The following is a 27119-nucleotide window of genomic DNA, read 5'->3' on the forward strand; positions in this document are numbered from 1 at the left end:
GTGAGAATTTTGGCTTTTTGGATGGTCTATCTTCCTCATCATCACTTGATACCTCAGCATCCTGTGGCAAGTACTCATCACTACTGTCAAGCAATTCCAGGTGATCTGGCTCTGGATCTGAGTCACTTTCCTCCAAAATGCAGAGATATTTGGACTTGTCTTTGGAGGACTCGCCATAAAACAATTTCCGATTGATCTGGAAAGACAATAAAAATGTTCTGTACACACCCATACTACTACAGAATTGATATATTCATTAAATTTTTTTTTATAAATATTTATTTACTGAAAATTAAAATTGGGCCCAAATAGGCAAGAACGATATTTATCAGTCTCTCTTTGTTGCACTTTTTTCCTTTGCATGGTGCACTCACATTATGCTTCACACAGACTTCATATATATATCAAAATATGCCTAAACTATCCATTTACACACTAGAAACACAAACGAGTACTTACTGACATTGTAGAGGGTAAAATCCAAGGGTATATGAGTGTCACTCGATGAAAAAACGTATCTCGGCGACACCAAGCTAGAAGTGTTTACATTTTGGTCTCTCAACCAATGGGAAGCGAGCAGAAGCCATCACCGCTTAGCTGGAGAGACTCGGGGAAGGCTTGTGATTGGTCAGAAATAGAGAATGGGAACCCAGATGCTCAGTGGGTATAGGAGGAATGTACTGAATATCATGCTTTTAACCCTTTGAGGGTTTCGGCCGTACTAGTACGGCTTATGACCCAGGGTTTTTGACGTACTAGTACGCCTAAATTCTAGCGCCCTCAAATCTAGTGGGAGAAAGCTGGTAGGCCTACATATGAAAGAATGGGTCTATATGGTCAGTGTGCACAGTATAAAAAAATCCTGCAGCACGCAGTGCATAATGAGAAAAAAAACTTTGACCGTTTTTTTAATAAAACAGCGACTTTGCACTGTATTTTCGTATGGTTTTTATTGTTGTATTCTAGTTTTCTTGGTCTCATTTTATAGCATGGAAGACATATTACAGAAATAGAGATGATTTTGACTGGTTTTACAATGAAAAGTACCTTGAAATTGAGCTCAAAGTAGCAGAAATGTTCAATTTTTACCAAAGTTCAAAAGTAAACAAATCATGCCAAGCATCCAATACACGTCAACTGGTGAGTCTAATATTCTTTCGCAAGTACGCCAATATTATTTATACCATTTTTTACACTAATGCAGTAGTCTGCATAACAGTAAATCTTCTATTTTTTGTGAGAATAAAAATTCAAAGTGGAAAGCAAAAGAATGTAAGAGGGGCCTTGAGACGTGACTAATGAACAGAGAAAATGTCATATTAGTGCCAGGAATGTCTTTCTTGTTTATTGTGGACCCTATTCGGAAATTGGCATTTTTTGAAATTTGTGTGAAATTGGCAAAATTGCTAAATTCTGACCACTGTACTGGATAGTTGAAATTGATAAATGGGTGGTTTCTTGCACTCATTCGATAGAAAAAATGGAGTTCTAGCGAAATATTCATGTTTTTTGTCAACTAGTACAGTGGAATTGGCCGAAAATGGGGCTCAAAGTGGGCAAGATTGCCGATGCGTAAACATCGCCGAGACCGCTAACTTCACAAGAGCATAATTCCATAAGTTTTCCATCAAATTTCAAACTTTGGTGTCATTATGATCGGGAAAAGATTCTCTATCTTTTCATAAGAGAAAATTATTTTTTTTTTAAATTTGGCCGACCCTGAGAACGAGTCTCGGAGAGGGCCTGTCGACCCTCAAAGGGTTAAGAACGACAGTTGTCGTTCCTGCCTACTAATGGGTTAATGTTCATTGTGAACACAGTACAGATGCTCTTTGGCTTTATTGAACTAAGCATACATGGGTATAGTGCATTTCTGTTATGTGAATTATGTGCAATAAAATTTTGAAGACTGATGGAAGACGCCTATCTACATTGGTTATATAGTATTCCTTAAAAACCTCAAGCTGTAGTATATTTAGTATATAACAGTTTTTCCTGTTGGTAAACTTCTGAATTAACCTTGTGCTGTACTACCAGGATGCAGTCTACGTCAATTAATGATTCACTATTTCCACATGATAATCATTTGAACAAAGTTGGATTTCTGTAAGGTGTTGGGAGCAGTGAGAGAATTAAATCCTATGTTTGGTATTCTGTTTACGTTCAGTCGTTTATAGATATGCCAATTTAGCATGAGTATTCAGGGCTTGAGGAGAGTACACTGTTACTCTATCTGTTAATATCTAGTCATTATAGCACTTGTTATCTCTTCTATACTATTCCATTGCTTTTTGTCTACATGAAGTGATTTTTACCAGTGGTGATACTGTTTAATCTTTCTGCATTCTCTGCAGTAATGTAACCTTATAATATTTATACCTTTGATATACCTTTGAAGAGTTTTGAGTTTCACTACTCTCTGAGCCCGGCCATGAGCCAGGCTTGTCTGGTGCTTGCCTGACCAACCAGATTGTTTCTGCTGGAGGCCAACTGTCCCACATATCCATCACAGCCTAGTTGATCTGACACCTGGTGAAGATACTTGTCCAGTTTCCTCTTGTAGGCTTCTACACTTATTCCAGCCATATTTCTGATATCTTTTGGTAAGATGTTGGAAAGTCTGGGACCCCAGATGTTGATACAGTGTTCCCTTATTGTCCCCACTGCACCCCTGCTCCTCACTGGGTTTATTTTTCACTTCCTCCTATATCTCACTCCAGTATGTTATGGCAGTGTGCAGATTTGGGATTAGGCCCTCAATTACTTTCCAGGTACAGTGGTACCTTGACTTACAAGTGCCCCAACTTACGAGATTTCCAAGTTACGAGCCATCACTCTGACGACTTTTTGCTTTGAGTTGCAAGCCAAAATCCAAGTTACGAGTGAGTTTCAGATATGCCACAACTAGTTGGCGCAGCGAATGCCACAACATCAACCCAGCATCCCAGAGTTTTGTGCAGTTACTTTTGCCAAATTTCTTTTTTCTAGCCATGGGTCCTAAGAAAGTAAGCGCAAAGGACAGTGCTGAGAAAAGGAGGAGAATGTCCATTGAATTAAAGCATGAAATCATAGAAAAACATGAAAATTTGCTTTTATTTTAATGTTTTCCTTATGAAACTAGTGATCTAATGCAATTAGCCTCACAAACACTGTTTTCTCTTATATGACCTCAGAAGGGCAAGAATGGGAGGATATGGTCAGAGTGATGATTATTTTTACCTTGGGAATGGCAGCCACCACTCGTCACATGACATTTTACTCATTCTAGAGTATATATCATGTTTCTGTTATTTATATTGTCACAGATCAATTATGATAAAAAAGCTGTAGAATTGATAGTAGCGTTATATTGAAGTATTGTCTCCTGCTTCCTGAGAGCCAGGAATTCTGCTGTAATGGATTAATGGCATTTTAGTTAATTTCAGTGAGGAAAATTGAGTTGATATACCAGCTTATACAAGATATACAAGCTTGGTCACAGAATGAATTAAACTTGTAAACCATGCTACCACTGTATATATTATCATGTATCTCTCTTGTGCTGTATGACCCTTGTAGGTTTAGTGCTTCTTTTTTTATTACAATAATCTCTCCTCTGCTCCAATGAGTATATGTTCAAGACTTGAAGGTTCAATGTGAGCCGTGAATGATCTCTGTATTTGTTCCAGCTCTGATATTTCTCCTGCTTTGAACAGGGCTGTCAGCACTGAGAAATATTCTAAATGAGGGAGCACTAGCGATTTGAAGAGTGTCACCGTTGGCATTATTTCCCTTGTTCTGAAAGTTCTCAATACTCGCCCCGTCATGTTCCTGGCTGTTGTGATCTTTGTCTTGTTATGGTCTTTAAAAGGTCAACTCTCACAATTATTCCCAGGTCTTTTATATGTTCCTTTCGTTCTGTTTGGTGACCCTCTTGAGTTTTGTATATAGTGTTCCTTTTAAGTTTTTCATTCTTCCTCTACCTAAACAGCTGGAACTTATCACTGAACATCATGTTCTCCATTGCCCACTAGAAAACCTTGCCTATGTCTTCCTGTAATTTTTCAGTGTCCTCTACTGTAGTAACTTTCATGTTTATTTTAGTGTTATCTGCAAATGATGATACAAAAGTGTGATGGGTGTTTTTATCTATGTTATGAGGATGAGAAACAGCAGTATTTGTTCCAGCTCTGATATTTCTCCTGCTTTGAACAGGGCTGTCAGCACTGAGAAATATTCTAAATGAGGGAGCACTAGCGATTTGAAGAGTGTCACCGTTGGCATTATTTCCCTTGTTCTGAAAGTTCTCAATACTCGCCCCGTCATGTTCCTGGCTGTTGTGATCTTTGTCTTGTTATGGTCTTTAAAAGGTCAACTCTCACAATTATTCCCAGGTCTTTTATATGTTCCTTTCGTTCTGTTTGGTGACCCTCTTGAGTTTTGTATATAGTGTTCCTTTTAAGTTTTTCATTCTTCCTCTACCTAAACAGCTGGAACTTATCACTGAACATCATGTTCTCCATTGCCCACTAGAAAACCTTGCCTATGTCTTCCTGTAATTTTTCAGTGTCCTCTACTGTAGTAACTTTCATGTTTATTTTAGTGTTATCTGCAAATGATGATACAAAAGTGTGATGGGTGTTTTTATCTATGTTATGAGGATGAGAAACAGCAGAGGTGCCAGGACAGTGTCTTGGGGTGCTGAGCTTTTTATCTCGCTGATGCTGGATCTTGCTCTGTTTACTACTTATTTGTGTTCTTTGTGTTAGGAACCCGAAAATCCATATGCCTACCTTCTCCGTAATGCCCATGGCCCACATTTTGTGCACTATCATTCCATGATTGCATTTGTCACATGCCTTTGTGAAATCTGTGTAAATCACATTTGTGTTTTGGTCACCTTCCAACGCCTCCGTATTTCTGTCATAATGGTTCAACAGTTGTGACAGGCATGATCATTATGCTGTCTAACAATAATCATTAAGCACTTCAGCCATTTCCCACCAAGGCAGGGTGACCTGATAAAGGAGCAACACTTTCACCATTCACTCCTTCACTGTCTTGCCAGAGGTGTGCCAGCACTACTGTTAAAAAAAAAAAAAAAACTGCAACATCAACACCCCTTTTTTTGAGTGCAAGCACTGTACTTTCCACCTACAGGCCTCAAGCCCAGCTTGCCAATTTCCCTGAATCCCTTCATAAATGTTACTTTGCTCACACTCCAACTCTTGTCCTATCTCCAAACAAACTCTGCCACAGCCACAATTCCTAACATATGTAATGACATATTTTAAATATGATTGAGCGGCTGGGCATTCACGAATGTTCGAAGCCCGTGAAAGTGGAACTCTCGAATGTGGAGGGAGACCTGTATTATTTCTTGGCAGTGCTAATCAAGTTTTACATTGTCTTGCCTTCAGTTGCACTTAGGCACAGAATTTTTCCTTGTTGCTGAAATTAAGTAGATGTGTATCTTGCTTCTGTAACAAATTTAACCTCAACAGAATATTTTTCATCCTTACAAGTAAGCCCTCAGATTTTTTGCCTGCACAGTAGGACTCCTGTATCCATGGATTCAGTTTCTCAGTTTCAATTATCCATAGTTTACTGTGGCCCGAAAATAAGCCTTAACCCTTTCTCTGTCTAGACCCCCGATCTGAAACCTGCCCCCACTATCCAAGAATTTAAAAAAAAACAAAGTTATTTTTACCTATGAAAAGGTAGAGAATCTTTTTCTGAAGGTAATAAAATATGAAATTTGATGGAAAATTGATGAAATTGCACTTTTGCACAACTTAAATTATGTAAACCACACATTAGCTTTGCAAGGAAATAAACATTTTCATTTTGCCGTGTCAGCGATATTTATGCATCGGCGATTTTTGCCCGTGTTGAGTCCCATTTTAGGCCATTTACATTGTTCCAGCCAACCAGATTCTTAGCTGTTTCACTATCTTTCATTGTATCGATTGAGCACAAGAAATCACCCAGTCAACTATTTCAACTACCCAATAAAGTGATCAGAAATTGGTAATTTGGCCAATTTCACACACATTTCAAAATCTAATTTCAAAATAGGGTGCAGAATAAACAATGCAGGCATGTCTGGCACTAAAATAACATTTCCTCTGTTCATTAGTTATGTTCCCCGGCTTTACACATCAATTCCATTTTTATTTACACAATTTTTATTCACACAAAAAATAGATTTACTGTTATGCAATATTGTAATAATTGTAAAATAATATTAATGCATTCGTCAATGCATGTTAGACCCGCCAGTTGCACGTATATTGGACGAGTGGAGTGATTTGTTTACACTTGAATATTGGCAAAAATCAAACATTCTGCTACTTTAAGCTCAATTTTAAGCTATTTTCAGTCCTGAAACCAATCAAAATCATCTCTATTTCTGTCACATATCTTCCATTCTGTCAAATGAGACCAAGAAACCAAGAATACAGCAATAAAAACTTTACAAAAATACACTGCAAAAAATAAAAGTGTGGTCAGTTTTTTTCCTCGTGCACTGCATGCTGCAGGATTTTTTTTTATATGGTGCACACTTATTGTATAGACCCATTCTCATATCTAGGCCCAAATTTAGTGCTCACAGCTTATCTGAGTGAGCTGAGCTCATGGAGTAGTACTAAGGCATGGCCAGTAGTACTAAGGCACGGCTAACGCTCTTGCTTCACATGGCGAGGGCCTGGGTTCGATTCCCAGCCAGAGTGGAAGCATTGGGCGTGTTTCTTTCCACCTGTTGTCTATGTTCCCCATCAGTAAAATGGGTACCTGGGTGTTAGTTGACTGGTGTGGGTCGCATCCTGGGACACTGACCTAATGTGCCCGAAACGCTCAGCATAACGAGGGGCTTTCTATATACAGTGGTCCCCCACTTTTCGTAGTTCCCAGCAATTGTAAATTTCGCCAATTATAGGGGTATTTTCGTATAAACATGGACTCGCTTTTCATGGGTTGACTCGCGAGTCGTAGTTCGTCCGGGACGCGTACCCACGGCATGAGCCGGGGCGGCAGTCAGTCTGGCATTGTTTACCAGTGAGCGAAGGTCCCCTCATGTGCTCCAGCGAAATATTTCATAATATTCCATTTATTTTAGTGCTTGCAAGTACTAAATAAGCTACCATGGCTCCAAAGAAAGCTCCTAGTGCCAAGCCTGTGGTAAAGAAGGTGAGAAATACGATTGAATTTAAGAAAACCATCATTGAACAATATGAAAGTGGTACAAGTGTGGCCGAACTGTCCAGGATGTATAAGAAACCCTACACAACCTTATGTTCCATAGTGGCCAAGAAAAAGGAAATAAAGGACGCTGTTGTTGCAAAGGGAGTAACTATGCTGACAAAAATGAGATCACGAGTACTGGAAGAGGTTGAGAAGTTAATATTGGTGTGGATAAATGAGAAACAATTAGCAGGAGATACTCTTATGACTTGGATTATTTGTGAAAAGGCTAGGCAGTTGCATGAAGATTTGGTAAAGAAATTGTCTGCAAATAGTGGTGATGCGAGTGAATTTAAGGCCAGCAAAGGCTGGTTTGAGAGATTTAAGAACTGTACTGGCATACACAGTGTGGTAAGGCATGGTGAGGCTGCCAGTTCGGACCACAAGGCGGCTGAAAAATATGTGCATAAATTCCAGGAGTACATAGAGGCTGAAGGATTGAAACCTGAAAAAGTGTTCAATTGTGACGAAACAGGCCTCTTTTGGAAGAAAATGCCAAAGAGGACCTTCATTACACAAGAGGAAAAGGCAATGCCAGGACACAAGCCTATGAAAGACAGGCTGACGCTAATGTTCTGTGCTAATGCTAGTGGGGATTTCAAAGTGAAGCCATTATTAGTGTACCATTCTGAAAATCCCAGAGTGTTCAGGAAAAACAATGTTATGAGGAGCTGCAAGAGCTTCAGCAGGAAGAGCAACACATCGCAGCTCAAAATCTTCCTGCAGAGGAGGAGGAAGAGAGATGGAAGAAAGTGCCTTCTTCAGAAATTAGAGATTTTTACTATGTGGGGTAAGATGGAAAGCTTTATGGAGAAACATCACCCTAACAAGGTTGTTGAAAGCCAGGTTGGCAACATGTACAGTGACAAAGTCTTGGGCCATTTTAGGGAAGTGTTAGAGATGCCAGAAACAGAGCTCTCTCCACAGTTATTTTGCGAGACAGGACTCCAGTGACTCTCAAGGTGGTCCTAGTGGCATTAAGAAACAGAGAAGAGAAGAGAAGAGAAGCAACCCCAGAAAAGCAAATGGTAACTGAGGTGTTGATGGAAGGGGATTCCCCTTCCAAACTATAAACAATCCACTCTCTCCTCCTCCAGTCTCCCATACACTAAGAAGAATCTCCAATAAAGGTAAGTGTTATGCTGTTAATGTTTCATTCATCATTTCCCATTGTATTGTTTATGTACTACATGTATATTTCATGTAAAAATTTTTTTTGTTTTAATACTTCTGGGTGTCAGAAACGGATTAATTGTATTTACATTATTTCTTATGGGGAAAATTGATTCGTAAATCGTAAATTTCGTTTATAGTAACGGCTTCAGGAACGGATTAATTACGATAAACGAGGGACCACTGTAGTAGTGTGTCATTGATGTCAGCTAGGACTGTATACCATTTATTATTATTATTTATTATTTTTTTTTTTTTTTTTTTTTTCAACAAGTCGGCCGTCTCCCACCGAGGCAGGGTGACCCAAAAAAATAAAGAAAATTCCCAAAAAGAAAATACTTTCATCATCATTCAACACTTTCACCACACTTGCACATTATCACTGTTTTTGCAGAGGTGCTCAGAATACAACAGTCTAGAAGCATACACATATAAAGATACACAACATATCCCTCCAAACTGCCAATATCCCAAACCCCTCCTTTAAAGTGCAGGCATTGTACTTCCCATTTCCAGGACTCAAGTCCGACTATATTTATTATTATTTATTATTTATTATTTATTTATTATTATTTATTATTATTTATTTATTATTATTATTATTATTATTTCTTTCAACACACCGGCCGTATCCCACCGAGGCGGGGTGGCCCAAAAGGAAAAACGAAAGTTTCTCCTTTTACATTTAGTAATATATTCAAAGTTTATTCTCTATAAGGATTACAATGCTGAGTTTACAGAATTTGGTTATTGTGTGGTTTACATGTAGTTAAATAATGATTACAGAGTGTACCACTAGAACACCTAGCATGGAGAAGGGGTTACTAGCCCCTTGCTCCCGGCATTTTAGTCGCCTCTTACAACACATGGCTTACGGAGGAAGAATTCTGTTCCACTTCCCCATGGAGATAAGAGGAAATAAACAAGAATAAGAACTAGAAAGAAAATAGAAGAAAACCCAGAGGGGTGTGTATATATATGCTTGTACATGTATGTGTAGTGTGACCTAAGTGTAAGTAGAAGTAGCAAGACGTACCTGAAATCTTGCATGTTCACGAGACAGAAAAAAGGACACCAGCAATCCTACCATCATGTAAAACAATTACAGGCTTTCGTTTTACACTCACTTGGCAGGACGGTAGTACCTCCCTGGGCGGTTGCTGTCTACCAGCCTACTACGTAGGATTATTATTACTATTATTATTATTATTAATGGTACCAAAACAAAATTAGTGATGATGGCAGATCTTCAGTACCTAAAAGAAGTCACGAAGTGCTTCCCATAAGTGAAAAAGTGCTAATTCTCCACTTATTGTGTGTAATTTATCAAACTTTATCATAGGTATGTATATAAACAAAAAACAACTTCTGTATAGGGTTCGCTACTATCTGTGGTTTCGGGTATCTACGGTAGGTCTTGGAATGTATCCCCATGGATATGGGGGGTCTACTCGTCCTTTAGTTTTCACTAGTAGTTTTCATGGTTTTTCTTTATTGTACTAATTTTAGATTTCGTATTTTAAAATAAAATATTTCTTATGAGCATACAAAGAAGTTATGAAAGTTAAAAATTACTGTTACATTTTGAAAAATTTTTGTTAACAAATAAAATTTAAAATTTTCAGACCAACTTACCAGTGTTTAAGGTGAAGGAATCAAGTGTGCGGAGGAGGTACAGTGATTTTGAATGGCTAAGAAATGAACTTGAAAGGGACAGCAAGGTTGGTTCTTGTGATACTGTTTAACTTGCTGTAGAAGCTGTAGGCATCTCGGATTGTTCGTATGCTGTTCACTAATAGTCTGGCATTTTGTATTGTTCTTATTAATGCATACTAAAGTAGGTCAAGTTTAATTAAATACTACAGTATTTCATTGGATCTCCACATTACCAGGTAAAGAAGATGGTCCAACAATCATTGGAAACATTGGCAACACTTGTCGTAAATACATTACTCAGAGTATCTGGGTCATTCCAAACTAGGTCATGTGAGCATCCAGTTACCTTGCTCTCTTTACTACCTCCCCTTCCCAGTCTCTCTTCACCCCCTTCCTTTCTCTTACTATTCATTTCCCACTTCCTCACTCCATCCCTGGGTTGGGTTTTTGGAGGACCTGCTTAACATGAGCCAGTAGGTTTGCTCCAGTGCTTCTCTTTTCTAATGGAGACAAATGAAAGATTGGGTAGGTTTGGGAAGAACCTACCTTGCATGGGCCAATAGGCAAGAGCAACTAGTGTAAGGTATGAAATCTTTTTTAAGCATATCTTGATTTAATTTTTTGCTTATTTTTAAGAATGTAACTTGTTCACTATGTGGGAGTCTTTGTATAAATAGTATATATATACAGTATGTATATACAAACCTGTAATTTGCTACATTTCAGAGACTATTGGATTTGTGATTATTTTTCTGTTATTCAAGATTTAAAGGACAGAAAGATGTGTGATTTTGTTGATTTCCTTTCAATTCTTGGTAATGTAAAATATCTGGTATCAGATTGTGGTTCCACCACTTCCTGGAAAAGCATTAAAGAGGCAGTTACCATTCAGAGGAGATGATGGCATTTATGAAGAAGAATTTATTGAGGATCGACGCAAAGGACTCGAAGTTTTCATTAACAAGTAAGTTTTACGTATACATTAACTCAACATCAAGATTGGACATAACAGAAGGTGAGGTTCACAAAGATTGCGAAATTTAATTAAAGCTTTACGTATTAGGGGAATTGTTTATTTAATAAAATCTCTTTTGCAAGAGTGCACAACTTGAGTGATTTTTGTATTTCTTTATAGTAGCAAGGACTAAAAGTCTTGGAAGTAAATGTATTCAAATTTTTGTGAGTAAATGCATCAGCAGATGGATCTACGAAAAATGAGGTGAAACAGGATAGACAACCTGTCTACCCCCCCCTCCCCCTGCCTGCCCCTTAAGTGTTGAGGCATCTGTATTTGAGGGAAAAAAAAAGAGGAGGATTTTACAGACTAGTTGGGTCATGCTCTTTTATGGGATGTGAAACATGCTCTGTAAACGTGGTATTGAAGAGGAGGCTAGAGATAGTGAAGAAATCGTATTTAATATTAGTGCGTGATGTGAATATTTTGAGAATAAGGATGTACAAATTTGACCTGGGGGAAGAGGGTATGAAAGTTGTTAAATTCAGAGGGTGAGGGAAGGGTTGTTAAGATAGTCTGGTCATTTTGAAAGGGTGGAGAAGAATAGCTTGACTGAGGGTGTATAAATCTTGCAGGGTCTGCAAGACTGAGTTAGTTTAAAAAAAAAAAAGATGCTGACAGGTATAATAAAGGTAGACCAGACTTGAAAAAATTCACCTGTGAAACTTTGTCCAAATAAAGGCATGATCTGCTGCTTTTGTTCTGCCATAATTGTTTGAATTATTGAAAAGGTGGTGGCATGAAAGTTTTAATTTCTTTACCCTCGTAATATTTCGCCCCCATTTTATTATCTCGCTGTTAACCTTTAATTGGCTATTGATGGGCACCCATTCCTTCCCACCTGTGGGGAGTTTTTTCAGTGTTTTTCTTTGTAGATTCAAACTTGTCAGATATAAAAGTAAAATCATAGTAAGTAACTTGAGCACAAGTTGATGAGAACTCATTCCCTGATACTTAGTCACACAGTGAGTAAAACATGCTGTTTCTCAGGTCTAACTTTCTGCAGTGACTTGTATAATTACATATTGTACTTTTAGCTATAAGGGAAGAGCTGTAATTGTGGTGCTCCATCCTCAGTAGGCCATCATATAATTTGTTAAAATTTCCATTGATTGTATCACTTGCTAATTTTACTATTAATCCATTTATTTTTTCACCAGTGGATGAAAACCGAGTATCCTTTTAGCTCTAGGGTCTTTTTTTTTTTTTCTCGATTTACAACTGTGGCCTCTTTTTCTCCTTGTTGTTGGTATTTTTTTTTTTCCCCAGCAACTAACACTTCTTTTTCTATCAGCCAGTGAGGGGATGAGTATCTTCCTTTCACTATACCTCGCATTTTTTTTTAGTTGTGCAAGCCATTTTTAGCTCTTATAGTTGTCTCTGTCATGTCTAGACAGTGACAAGGCACAAATTCTGTTATATAGAAGCTTTATTGATTTTTTCCATGCAGTGGGCATATTAAAGTTAGATAAACTTAGTATGGAAGAGCTTATGAAGTATTTAGTGGTGAAGTGGACAAGTGAGGTGCCTGTTTGGTCATGTTGAATCCCAGGTGTCCCAAAAGTTTTCTGTGAGAGGTACAACTGAATTTAACACTTTGAGGGTCCATCCCGTAGTTTTATGGCTTTGAAGCCAGGGTCCAAGCCGTAGTTCTACGCCATGAGTTCAGCTCACTCAGATAAGCTATGAGCAGTAAATTTGGACCTAGATATGAGAGAATACATTTGTCTGTGTGGCAAGTGTGCACCACATAAAACAAATCCTGCAGCACGCAATGCATAATGAGAAAAAGAAAGACCATATTTTTGGATTAAAACAGTGACTTTGTGGGTTTTTTTTTTTTATGTTTTTTACAGATGCATTTGCGGTTTCTTGGTCTCATTTGATAGAATGGAAGTTATATTACAGAAATAGAAATGATTTTGATTGGTTTTAGTACTGAAAATGGCTTGAAACTGAGCTCAAAGTAGGGAAAATGTTTGATTTTTGCCAATGTTCAAGAGTAAACAAATGATGTCATGCTCCCAGTACACGTCAGCTGGTGGGTCTAATGTATGTTCATGAATGCGCTGATATTTTTATACAATTATTACAGTATTCCATAGCGGTAAATCTTCTATTTTTTGGTGTGAACGTAAATTCATTGTGAATAAAAATTCAAAATGGAATTTGCAATGCCTGGAAACGTCATTAATAAACAGAGGAAATGTTATTTTAGTGCCAGGAATACCTGCATTGTTTATTCTGGAACCTATTTTGAAATTGGAATACAGTGGACCCTCAACTAACGAAGGCATCTAATGATAAAATCGACTTATGAAGTGTTTCAGCATAAAAAAAATTTCCCCAACCTAAGAAGAAAAACTCGACTTGCATCATTCGTCCCGAATGCGTCCGTCTGGCCAAAGCGCCTCAGCTCAGCTAGTGTTCATCGTTTACAAGCCAGGGCGGATGGTTGCACGCATACATTCGATAAATTTTGTATTCCATTGTTTTTAGTGCTTGTAAGTGCTAAATAAGCTTCTAGTGCCAACCCTGTGGTAAAGAGTGAGAAGTACTGTTGTACCACGGTCAGCTGCTGCTGCTGCACCACGGTTAGCTGCTGCACCACGGTTAGCAGCTGCTGCACCACGGATAGCTGCTGCTGCACCAGTCAGCTGCTGCTGCACCACGGTTAGCTGCTGCTGCAATGGCCATAAACCAGGCTTTTGCTTGGCTGCCAAACCACGCCCGAGCCACACCCCGGCTGACCCGGAACCTTTAGGTGCTTGCCCAGTGCCACAAAGCTGCCGGGGGTCTGTTGGTAACCCCCCCTTATGTGTGCTGGGAGGCAGTTGAACAGCCCGGGGCTGACATTTTTATTGGCCCCTTAAGTGCTGGCCCCCCTGCTTTTCATTGGGGTGGGCATGCTTGCCAAGTTTTTTTTCTTTGTAGTGAGTGATTTTGTGTCCAAGTTTCGTCCCTCAAAGTTTTCAGGTGTGTAAAATTTGTATCTCTCCCCCTCTTTCCCGGGAATACGGGTTTTGGAAACCCTAAAAGCGCTCCCAAAAATTGGGTTTTTTACCCCTTAGGGCGCCGTAAAGTTCTCTGTACTTTTTTCTGGGTGGAATTTCACCTCCCTTGAAGGTGCTGTTGGGGGCAGCAATATTCCAGCCTAGATAGAACAATGCCCTGAAGTTCATCATGGGCTTGGCCCCCCTAGTTTGAAGGTTCTATTATCCACCCTTCATTTTCGGCAGTCGATTGTAAAATGTTATGGCCCTTGAAGGTGAGATCCTCCGACATGATCCCCCAGGTTTTTGGGTTTTTTTCGCTCTTTTTTGGGGCCCAAATTTGTTTTGTACTCTGATGAGATTTAAATTTCCCTCATTTTTTAATTCTAGTATGAAATTTCTCATCTGAATTTATATTTTTTCTGCAGCCCACTAAAAAGATTTGGTTGTTTCCGCCTGGACCCTTTTGCAGTGTCTGCAATGGAAGACACTGTCATGCAAAAAGGTTTATCTGAAAAAGGAAAACCGGTGCTGGGCTGACACCCTTTCTATGGGATGAGGATGAGAACAAGATGGGGCATTGTCCCTTGGAACAGAGCTTTTCACGAGCTGCCTCGGATTTTCTTGTTGGACTACTTTTGTTTCTTTAGGAGGAAAATTATGACCCAAAAATACTTTTCCTTTTTCCTTTACCCTCGCCTTTCAGATATATTGACCTCTTTTAGCCGCTCTGTTATTCTTTTCCGTCGCCTGTAAAGGGAGCGCCTGTCTCTTTCTGTTTTACATCTACTCCTCCTTTTTCTTAGAGGAATAAGCCTTGTGCATACATCGAGTGCCACCGAGTTAATCTGTTCTAGGCATAAGTTGGGGTCTGTGTTGCTTAGTATATCTTCCCAGCTTATATCGGTTAGGACTTGGTTTACTTGGTCCCACTTTGTTTTTGTTATTGAAGTTGAATTTGGTGAATGCTCCCTCGTGACTAATCTCATTATGTCGGTCTGGGGCTCCGCGCATACATGACTGAACCTCAATTATGTTGTGATCTGAGTATATTGTTTTTGATATGGTGACATTTCTTATCAGATCATCATTGTTAGTGAAGATGAGGTCTAGTGTATTCTCCTGTCTAGTAGGCTCTATTATTTGCTGGTTTAAATTGAATTTTGTGCAGAGATTTAAAAGCTCGCGTGAGTGTGAGTTTTCATCAGAGCTGCCTCCTGGTGTTATTACTGCAACAATATTATTTGCTATATTCCTCCATTTTAGGTGCCTTAAGTTGAAATCCCCCAGGAGCAAGATGTTGGGTGCAGGAGCTGGCAGATTTTCCAGACAGTGGTCAATTTTTAACAGCTGTTCCTGGAATTGCTGGTATGTTGCATCCGGAGGCTTGTAGACTACCACAATGACTAGGTTTTGGTTCTCGACCTTTACTGCTAAAACTTCCACTACATCATTTGAGGCATTTAGCAGTTCTGTGCAAACAAGTGACTCTGCAATGTACAGGCCAACCCCCCTTCCCCCTTTTGCCTGTTCACTCTGTCACATCTGTATAGGTTGTAACCTGGGATCCATATTTCGTTGTCCAAGTGATCCTTTATGTGGGTCTCAGTGAAAGCCGCGAACATTGCCTTTGCCTCTGCAAGCAGTCCACGGATGAAAGGTATTTTGTTTGTTGCTGGCTTTAGACCCTGTATATTTGCAAAGAAGAATGTTATCGGACTGGTGGTATTGTTGGTACTGGGGGGGGGGATTTTTTTTCCGGCATTAGTATCTGTATCTGTTGGTTTGGAGTGGAGGCCATCGACTGTGGTTCCACTCCAGGAATGACTGGATTTGGTGTACGATTTCTGCCATTTCCTGCCAGTTTTTTTTCCTTCCTGGCACTAAAAAACCTCTCCCTCTTGAGTGGCTGTGGCTACCCAGGTTTTCCCATGGCCTGGATGTTTTGTATCTTTTTGTCCCCTTTAGATGGTATGCCTGGCAATTTAAGTTATAGCACAGTCTTTCCTGTACTGAGGAGGTACACAGTTCAGGGTGAAAAAGCTTACAGGAAGGGAGTTTGCATTTTCCTGTTGTCATATGGGCATGGCATTTTCTAGGGTGGTCATAGTTGCACGTCCCATCTGTTTTTCCAGATTTCCCATGCCAGCAGATACCGAGTGCATAGTATGTGCACAGGCTTGGTTTCCGTTTGCCTTGGGTTTCTGTGACTGTATTCCCTGTTGGTGCATGTTTCCCTGTCTTACTTCTATCCTCCCTAGCACCAACAATGGAGCTCCCACCAGTTGTTTTTGGTAATATATCCTCACTATTGCTAGTGGAGTCCTCTTGTTTGCTATTTCCTGCGGTATTTCTAGTTTGCAATATTGGTTTTATCTTATCTTTGACTACACTTGTTTCCCTATTATGGCTCCTGTCCCCTATGAGGTCATTTATATGTATTCCTTCCTGCGTATAATTCCCGACTACCTGGACAAAATCTCCAATTACTGTCTCCCAGGACAGCATCTCAGCTTCCCCATTACTGTCTCCCAGGACAGCACCTCCAGCTTCACCATTACTGTCTCCCAGGACAGCACCTCCAGCTTCACCATTACTGTCTCCCAGGACAGCACCTCCAGCTTCACCATTACTGTCTCCCAGGACAGCACCTCCAGCTTCACCATTACTGTCTCCCAGGACAGCACCTCCAGCTTCACCATTACTGTCTCCCAGGACAGCACCTCCAGCTTCACCATTACTGTCTCCCAGGACAGCACCTCCAGCTTCACCATTACTGTCTCCCAGGACAGCACCTCCAGCTTCACCATTACTGTCTCCCAGGACAGCACCTCCAGCTTCACCATTACTGTCTCCCAGGACAGCACCTCCAGCTTCACCATTACTGTCTCCCAGGACAGCACCTCCAGCTTCACCATTACTGTCTCCCAGGACAGCACCTCCAGCTTCACCATTACTGTCTCCCAGGACAGCACTATCAGCCCCCCATTTACTGACTACCAGGACATCATCTCCAGCCTTACAGTTTCTGACTACATGGCCAGTATCAAGGGCAGTACCATTCAGCCCAGACTTTTTATATTCCCATCTGTTGTAGAAAGCTTCCAGGTTTTCTATGAAAGCAGCTTTGATGTTGACCTCTTTTAATACCCTTGTGATTTTAGTCCACAGATTTATCTCATTTGGGCATACCCAAAAACACTTCCCTGTTTTAATACTGCTTGTAGCTAGTTCTTGGATATCTGCACAAGGGGCGTGACACCAATTTCCACAAAAATGACAATTTATGCATGTGGAAGCCCGTTTGTTTGACTGACCACAGACTACACACAGCTTCATAATGATTTGAATGGTTGATTTACTGCAATTCTGTCTAACTTATTTCTATTGGGGTCATTAATCTTGTCCCCCAGGATGTGACCTACACTAGTAGACTAACACCCAGGTGAACAGAAAAAAATGCCTGGAACTAGTGCTCATATTGGTGAATTTAAGGCCAGCAAAGGTTGGTTTAAGAGATTTAAGAATCATAGTGGCATACACAGTGTGATAAGGGATGGTGAAGCTGAAAAATTCCAACCGCCAACAAGTGTTTAATTGTGACGAAACAGGCCTGTTCTGGAAGAAAATGCCAAACAGGACCTGCGTTACTCAGGAGGAAAAGGCACTCCCAGGACACAAGCCTATGAAAGACAGGCTAACTCTCATGTCTTCTTGTAATGCTAGTGGGGATTGCAAAGTGAAGTCTTTACTCGTGTATCACTGAAAATTCCAGAATGTTCAAGAAAAACAGTGTCTCATCACTACATCTTCAGTAAAGGTAAGTGTCATTTATTCTTCATTTAGTACAGTATATTGTGCATGTGTCCTTCTTTTTCTGTGTAGGAAATTTATATTTCATGTGGTAAAAATTTTCTTTTCCATACTTTTGGGTGTCTGGAACGGATTAATTGGATTTCCATTATTTCTTATGGGGAAAATTAATTCAAGAACGATAATTTCGTCTAACGATGAGCTCTCTGGAATGGATTAATATCGTTAGTTGGGGGGTCCACTGTATTTTTGAACTGTGTGAAATTGGCCAAATTTCTAATTACTTTATTGGGTAGTTGAAACAGTTGATTGGGCAATTTGTGCTCTTTTTGATAAAATAGAAGTACAGTGGACCCCCGGTTAACGATATTTTTTCACTCCAGAAGTATGTTCAGGTGCCAGTACTGACCGAATTTGTTCCCATAAGAAATATTGTGAAGTAGATTCGTCCATTTCAGACCCCCAAACATACACGTACAAACGCACTTACATAAATTCACTTGCATAATTGGTTGCATTCGGAGGTAATCGTTATGCGGGGGTCCACTGTAATACTAGCGAAATAGCTAAGAATTTGGTCGACTGGAATAATGTAATTGGCCTAAAATGGGAGTCAAGGTGGGCAAAATCCCCAATGCATAAATATCACAGATTCGGCAAAATTCACAAGAGCATAATTTCTTGAATTTTCCATCAAATTTAATACTTTTTGTTTTATTACCTTCAGAAAAAGATTCTTTACCATTCCATAAGAAAAAAATAATTTTTTTTTTGAAAATTCTTGGACTCAGTGGACAAGTTTCATAGCAGGGACTGGACCCTGAAAGGGTTAAAGGACCCTCCTGTTAGAATACTTAAGAATTACATGAGCTGATGTGCACCTTAGGTTTTTCTCCTCTTTCTTTACTCACAATAAGTTGTCCTTCCCATATCAGGTTTATCTGTACGATTTCATTAAATCCACTACATGGGTTAAAAGTTACCAGTGTCCATGGATTTGAATTTATCTCTACCATAGTGTCAGTATCTAATTTTATTACCTATCCATCTTGTCTGATTTTAAAAGAACAAATGCCGCATATTCAAATTTTGATGACAATATTTTGTCAAAAAAATTTCCTTTTGTAACTTGCTTCCTTAATTTTCATTACAAGGCACTTCTCAATATCAAGCGATTTCATTCATCTTTTAATACATTCATTCAGTTTATCCAAGTTATATTGTGCGTATTTAGTAATTTTTTTTTTTGCTTACTTTCCTCAAGATCTTTGCATCCTCTGCAAATATATTTATATAGCTTTTTATCCATTCTGGGAAGGCATTTGCAATAATAACATTGGTTTACAGGCCACATGTATACAAAAAGGAGACCCTTTATTATGATTCATTTACAAGAGGGTTTATCAAGGAATACCCTTGATTGTCTTGTAGATGGAATGTTTCAATGATAAAGGGTCTCCTTTTGCTAGAAATCATTTTAACCACTTAATGGCTCACAGCCAAGTGTTCATGCAAGTATCACTCCTTATATTAACCCACTGCCTTGTTTTCTCATGAGAACATTGTTTCATGTAAGATAAGATAAGATTTCGTTCGGATTTTTAACCCCGGAGGATTAGCCACCCAGGATATTTGTTCGGATTTTTAACCCCGGAGGGTTAGCCACCCAGGATAACCCAAGAAAGTCAGTGCGTCATCGAGGACTGTCTAACTTATTTCCATTGGGGTCCTTAATCTTGTCCCCCAGGATGCGACCCACACCAGTCGTCTAACACCCAGGTACCTACAGTGGACCCCCGCATAGCGATTTTAATCTGTGCAAGAGGGCTCATTGTTATGTGAAATGATCGGTATGCGAATGAATTTTCCCCATAAGAAATAATGGAAATCAAATTAATCCGTGCAAGACACCCAAAAGTATGAAAAAAAAATTTTTTACCACATGAAATGTTAATTTTAATACACACAAACTGAAAAAGGCATGCACAATTACATGACACTTACTTTTATTGAAGATCTGGTGATGATTGATGGGATGGGAGGAGGAGAGAGAAAGTGTTAGTGTTTAGAAGGGGAATTCCCTTCCATTAAGACTTGAGGTGGCAAGTCCTTTTCTGGGGTTACTTCCCTTCTTCTTTTAATGCCACTAGGACCAGCTTCAGAGTCACTGGACTTCTTTCGCACAACATATCTGTCCATAGTGGCCTGTACCTCTCGTTCCTTTATGACTTCCCTAAAGTGTTTCACAACATTGTCAGTGTACATTGCCAACACGGCTTGCAATAGCTGTGTGAGGGTGATTTTCATCCATGAAGGTTTGCACTTCAAGCCACTTTGCACAGATTTCCTTAATCTTTGTAGTAGGCAACTTCTTCAATTTCTCTCTCCCCTCCTCTGAACCAGTTTCCTCAGGTCTGGCCTCTTGCTGTTGAAGTTGATCTATCAGCTCATCAGTGGTTAGTTCTTCATTGTCCTCCTCCACCAACTCTTCCACATCCTCCCCACTAACCTCCAACCCCAAGGACTTTCCCAATGCCACAATGGATTCCTCAAGTGGCATAATCCTCTCAGGGTTAGCCTCAAACCCTTCAAAATCCCTTTTGTCTACACATTCTGGCCACAGTTTCTTCCAAGCAGAGTTCAAGGTCTTCTTAGTCACTCCCTCCCAAGCCTTACCTATAAGGTTTACACAATTGAGGATATTAAAGTGCTCTCTCCAAAAGTCTCTTAGAGTCAGTTGAGTTTCTGAGGTCACTACAAAGCACCTTTCAAACAGAGCTTTTGTGTACAGTTTTTTGAAGTTTGCAATAACCTGCTGGTCCATGGGCTGCAGGAGAGGAGTGGTATTAGGAGGCAAAAACTTCACCTTAATGAATTTCATGTCCCCATAAAGTCGCTCTGCCACGTCTGTAGGATGACCAGGGGCATTGTCTAACACCAGGAGGCACTTAAGTTCTAATTTCTTTTCAGTTAGGTAATCTTTCACATTGGGGGCAAATGCATGGTGTAACCAGTCATAGAAAAAGTCCCTAGTGACCCATGCCTTACTGTTTGCCCTCCACAGCACACACAAATTCTCCTTGAGGACATTCTTTTGCCTGAACGGTCTGGGAGTTTGAGTGATACACTAATAAAGGCTTAACTTTGCAATCACCAGTAGCATTGGAACACATCAACAAAGTAAGCCTGTCTTTCATAGGCTTATGTCCTGGGAGTGCCTTTTCCTCCTGAGTAATGTAGGTCCTGCTTGGCATTTTCTTCCAAAACAGGCCTGTTTCATCACAATTAAACACTTGTTCAGGTTTCAGTCCTTCAGCCTCTATGTACTCCTTGAATTCATGCACATATTTTTCAGCCGCTTTGTGGTCCGAACTGGCAGCCTCACCATGCCTTATCACACTATGTATGCCACTACGCTTCTTAAATCTCTCAAACCAACCTTTGCTGGCCTTAAATTCACTCACATCAGCACTAGTTGCAGGCATTTTTTTAATTAAATCCTCATGCAACTTCCTAGCCTTTTCGCTTATGATCGCTTGAGAGACGCTATCTCCTGCTAGCTGTTTTTCATTTATCCACACCAATAAGAGTCAACATCTTCCATCACTTGCGATCTTTGTTTCGAAAACACAGTTAAACCTTTGGCAAGAACAGCTTCCTTGATTGCCTTTCTGGTGCCCACAATAGTAGCGATGGTTGATTGGGGTTTCTTGTACAACCTGGCCAGGTCGGCGATACACACTCCACTTTCATACTTATCAATGATCTCTTTCTTCATCTCTATAGGAATTCTCACCCTTATTCCTGTAGGGTTGGCACTAGAAGCTTTCTTGGGGCCCATGGTCACTTATTTTCCAGAGAAAATCACCAAAAACAATGTAATAATACGAAATGTTCCGATTGTATGCTTGGATGTTACCGCGGAGGCTGGCTGGTAAACAATGGCACGGGCGGCACATGTGAGGCTGGCTGAGGGCGCACATTGGACGCGTCTCGGACGAACAGCGGTGAGCGGGTTTTTGAGCGGTATGCGAGGCAAAATTTTTGCGATTAAAGCGAGCGGTATGCGGATTAAACGTTATGTGATGCCAACGGTATGCGGGGGTCCACTGTATTTGCTGCTAGGTGAACAGGACAACATGTGTAAGGAAACGTGTCGAAATGTTTCCACCCGTTGGGAATCGAACCCGGGCCCTCCGTGTGTGAAGCGGGAGCTTTAGCCACCAGGCCACCGGGCCACACATTCCCGTCCAGTGTACAGTTTGCCTTTTCTTCCTGCTGTATTTTGCATAGAAGGAATAATAGGCACAAATTTGATGAAACAAGCAAAGTGTTTCTACCAATTGAAAGTCATCTGCATGAAGAAATGCTATAGTATTAATTCAGCTTAAGTTGCAATCAAGAAAGCCCCCTGCAGACAAAGTTGGTGCAGACAGCCAGTTATGAGGTGCTATCAAAAGAGTTTTTATTTTAATATTTGCTTGCTTCCTGGGTGAAATATGGTGGGCAACGCACGCTTTTGTGAAGTAGCATGGCGAGTTTGTGGGTTATTCCAGTGAGGTTAGACAGGCACTTTTTTTTACGTCGCTGCACTGTTGCGATTTGTGTAACAGAATCCGAACTAGAGAGTTGTGTGCATAACTGTACTTACCAATTTGTGGTTGCAGGGGCCAGTTCACAGCTCCTGGCACTCTGTGTGCGCATGCGTATACAAGTGTGTACATGCGTGCACATGTGTGCGCATGCATGCATACATGTGTACGCGCATGCGTGCGTGTGTGTGTACTCACCTAGTTGTACTCACCTAGTTGAGGTTGCGGGGGTCGAGTCCGAGCTCCTGGCCCCGCCTCTTCACTGATCGCTACTAGGTCACTCTCCCTGAGCCGTGAGCTTTATCATACCTCTGCTTAAAGCTATGTATGGATCCTGCCTCCACTACATCACTTCCCAAACTATTCCACTTACTGACTACTCTGTGGCTGAAGAAATACTTCCTAACATCCCTGTGATTCATCTGTGTCTTCAGCTTCCAACTGTGTCCCCTTGTTACTGTGTCCAATCTCTGGAACATCCTGTCTTTGTCCACCTTGTCAATTCCTCTCAGTATTTTGTATGTCGTTATCATGTCCCCCCTATCTCTCCTGTCCTCCAGTATCGTCAGGTTGATTTCCCTTAACCTCTCCTCTTAGGACATACCTCTTGGCTCTGGGACTAGTCTTGTTGCAAACCTTTGCACTTTCTCTAGTTTCTTTACGTGCTTGGCTAGGTGTGTGTGTGTGTACACATACTCAGGTATTTGTGGTTGCAGGGATCAAAACACAGCTCCTGGCCCCGCCTCTTCACTTATTGCTACTAGATCCTCTCTCTGCTCCACGAGCTTTATCATGCCTCATCGTGAAACTGTATGGTTCCTGCCTCCACTACATCACTTGCCAGACTATTCCACTTCCTGACAACTCTGACTAAAGAAACACTTCCTAACATCTCTGACTCGTCTGTGTCTTCAGCTTCCAATTATGACCCCTTGTTTCTGTCTCCCATCTCTGGAACATCCTGTCTCTGTCCACCTTGTCAATTCCTTGTAGTATTTTGTTTGTCATTATCATGTCTTCCCTAACCCTCCTGTCCTCCAGTGTCGTCAGTCCGATTTCCCTTAACCTTTCTTTGTAGGACATTCCCCTTATCTCTGGAACTAGCTTTGTTGCAAACTTTTGCACTTTCTCTAGTTTCTTGACGTGCTTGACCAGGTGTGGGTTCCAAACTGGTGCTGCATACTCCAGTATGGGCCTGATGTACACAGTGTACAATGTCTTGAACAATTCCTGACTGAGGTATCAGAATGCTATTCAGGTTTACCAGGTGCCCATATACTGCAGAAGTTATCTGGTTGATGTTCTCTTCAGATGTGCTCTTCATATGTGCTCGATATTATACTCACCCTAAGATACTTTTCCTTGAGTGAGGTTTGCAGTCTTTGGCCACCTAACCTGTACTTTGCGGTCTTCTTTGCCCTTCCCCAATCTTCATGACTTTGCATTTGGTGGGGTTAAATTTTAGGAGCCAGTTGCTGGACCAGGCTTCAAGCCTGTTCAGGTCTCTGTAGTCCTGCTTGGTCCTCGTCTAATTTAATTCTCCTCATTAACTTCACGTCATCTACAAACAGGGACACTTATGAGTCTCTCTTCCGTCATGTCATTCACTGTACCAAAAATAGCACTGATCCTAGGACTGACCCGTGGAACCCTGCTCGTCACAGGCACCCACTGTGATACCCTGTCGTGTACCATGACTCATTGTTGCCTCCTTGTCAGTTATTCTCTGATCCATTGCAGTGCCCTTCCTGTTATACGTGCCTGATCCTCTAGCTTGCAGTCCCTTCTCTCTCGTGTCTTACTTTCATTACCTTGTCATAAACAGTAGATGTGTGACACAGGATTTGCCTTTCATGGATCCGTTGTGTGTGTGTGCGCATGTGCATGCAAGCGTGTGTGTGTGTGTGTGTGTGTGTGTGTGTGTGTGTGTGTGTGTGTGTGTGTGTGTGTGTGTGTGTGTGTACTCGCCTAATTGTAGTTGTAGGGGTCGAGACTCGACTCCTGGCCCCCGCCTCTTCACTGAATGCTACTAGGTCCTCTCTCTCCCTGCTCCATGAGCTTTATCATACCTCGTCTTAAAGCTATGTATGGTTCCTGCCTCCACTACATCGCTCGCCAGACTGTTCCACTTCCTGACCACTCTATGACTGAGGAAATGCTTCCTAACTTCCCTGTGGCTCATCTGAGTCTTCAACTTCGAAGAGTGACCCCTTGTTTCTGTGTCCTCTCTCTGGAACATCTTGTCTCTGTCCACCTTGTCTATTCCACGCAGTATTTTGTATGTCGTTATCATGTCTCCCCTTGTGAGACCTTCTCCCACTCTACCGGAGGTATCCCAGCGAGTGAGCACGTCTCCTGTATATCCCAGTGCTTAACAAAATAGGGAATAGCATATGAAGGTACAAATAAAAATGGGAACTATGGCTATAGTTTACTTAATAACATAAAAGGGCTAGAATACAACATATCCTGATGGAAATTTACATAATATAACAATTGACCTATGAGACTTATTACCAGGGGGAAGGGTAGATGTTATCAGTAACACGGACTAGTACTCTTAATTCACCGACCAGCTGACCCGAGATTCCCAAATGCGTGGTCCACTACACACGCGGCTGTCCAGAGCTCTCGCTCGACGGACCTGTCACCAACAACCTCTTTGCCCCGCTGTTCCCTGGGCTTATATCGTAGTCAAAGTACCCCCTCCCCAATGGTGTATGTACCACGTGTTACGACCTGACGCTGAGGTCTGACGCTGTTAAGAACAAAAGACCTCAGACGTGGGCGTGACTACCCGACATTTGCTAAGGCAGGTGTGACCATATAATTAGGTCTCCCTAGAGACCTCACAAGCCCATCTGAACTGCATCACATCCCCCTTTCTCCCCCAATTTAAATTATCTGAGAACTAGGACAATTTGTCCTAAGTTATTAGACTATTTTAATCCTAACCCTTTTATTCTATTACAATACAATAGCAAATAATATGAATTCACACAGATCAGTAGGTTTAATAAATTCTAGCACAAGAAACGAATAACAATGACTCTGGTGCGAAACCTCCTTATCCGTCATGTCTCCTTAAAACTAAATATCGGGCTCCAGTGCCTTCCTGTACTCTACTAGAAATAAACTAGCTCCTGTAGTCACCCTCGCTAATTAACCATTGAGCCAAACCTCGTAAGGTTTTCCTGGCGTAGAAAACAGCTCCAGCGGGTATTATTCCTTCAAGTACTTGCAACTGAACCATTACACGACCACAATGTCGCATTTTCCTTGCACCCTACCGTGACCATTCATGACAAGGCAGGAATCGCAACCAGGACCAATCATTATCCCATTTCTAGGAACTAAAAGAAAACCTCCCATCTCTCACATAAAGGAATCCTCTTCTGACGGCGAGCCGATTGGTGTTTACAGTTCTCCACCTGAAAAGAAAATACATCCTATCTCTACGGTGATCCCTCCCGGCAAGGAGCTAGCTCACATAATATACAACACATATTTGTCCCAACAGCTGACATAACATAGGGCATCCCCTAGCAGTAGAGATACCATACTAATACCACTCTAATCATCATTTCCCAAGCTTCACTGGCTAGTAGTAAATGACACGGTTGGCTTGACTTGGGGCCATGCTATTGACCCAGGGAGAAGCTCTCTACAAATCCTTGGGCAGAAATATGAAGGGGTCGACGGAGGAGGACATAGGGCCATTGCAGTATTCTTGTCATCTCGCCTCCAGATCTGTCTACTGCTTCTACTAGAAGAGGGGTTAGCCAGAGCTTCTGGCCAACCCTAGCACTTCCTAAATTGGGCCATGTCTCATTGTGTGGACTTCGTTGGTGTTTAGGAACGCTCATGCGGGTCCCTCTCGTTGAAAGATCAGCATCTGGGAATTTCACGACTCAGCAAGCAGCTTATCTTCACCACGACAATACTCCTCAGGCACCAAGGCCACCCTTCATCCGTCCAGCCTCACCCGTCAACTTCCACCTCTTGCATGGTGGTGGCACGAGAGCTGGCTACCGCTTTTCCTCAAGTCTCCCAGGTCTAATAATAGCCCTTTTGCTGGACCCAAACTGACTTCTTGGCACTTCTGCATCTCCATCACTCCAGGCCAAATAGATTCCTGGAGTCTCCTTGGCAGATCCTGGCAACATCTCCACATCTCCTGTGAATAATAGTAGACGGCAATATTGTTCTACAGGTGACTGGGGCTTATTGTTGGTGGGCAGGTCTCTAGAGTATCGAGCCGACCTGAGGGCGAGGCGAGTGGTCAGCTCCTTCCCTCAGGGTCCCATTTACTCACAACACTCCCTCCCTCCAGCAATAATTCCCTTACAAATTTCGTCTATACATTCTTGACCTTGTATTCATACCAACATTTTCCTCTACCAGCTGATGTAACCTATCTTCCTCATATACCTCGTCATTTACAGTCCTTTCATCTACCACATTAACATTAGGCATTACTATTTCCTCCTCAGACCAGAATGGCTTTAGTTTATTACAATGAACAATCCTCTCACTCTGGTCCTCAAACAACCCTTTAACCTTCACATTTACTGGTCCCATTTTCTCTAAGATGCGGTAAGGACCTTTCCACCTTGGACCGAGGGACCTACTCTGTTGAGGGGTTACTTCATC

General features: G+C 41.2%; 1 protein-coding gene across 2 annotated transcripts in view; it reads left to right on the top strand.

The window, feature by feature from the left end:
• Positions 1 to 27119, top strand: part of Snx3 (sorting nexin 3) — a 145960-nt gene that overhangs the window by 10803 nt on the left and 108038 nt on the right. For both annotated transcript variants that reach the window (XM_053788417.2, XM_053788408.2), the window contains exons 2-3: positions 10023 to 10118; positions 10893 to 11017. In XM_053788417.2, coding sequence (XP_053644392.1) covers positions 10023 to 10118; positions 10893 to 11017 — 221 coding nt within the window. The remainder of the gene's footprint in view (positions 1 to 10022; positions 10119 to 10892; positions 11018 to 27119) is intronic.

Source organism: Cherax quadricarinatus, chromosome 31, assembly GCF_038502225.1.
Source record: "Cherax quadricarinatus isolate ZL_2023a chromosome 31, ASM3850222v1, whole genome shotgun sequence".
Lineage (NCBI taxonomy): Eukaryota > Metazoa > Arthropoda > Malacostraca > Decapoda > Parastacidae > Cherax > Cherax quadricarinatus.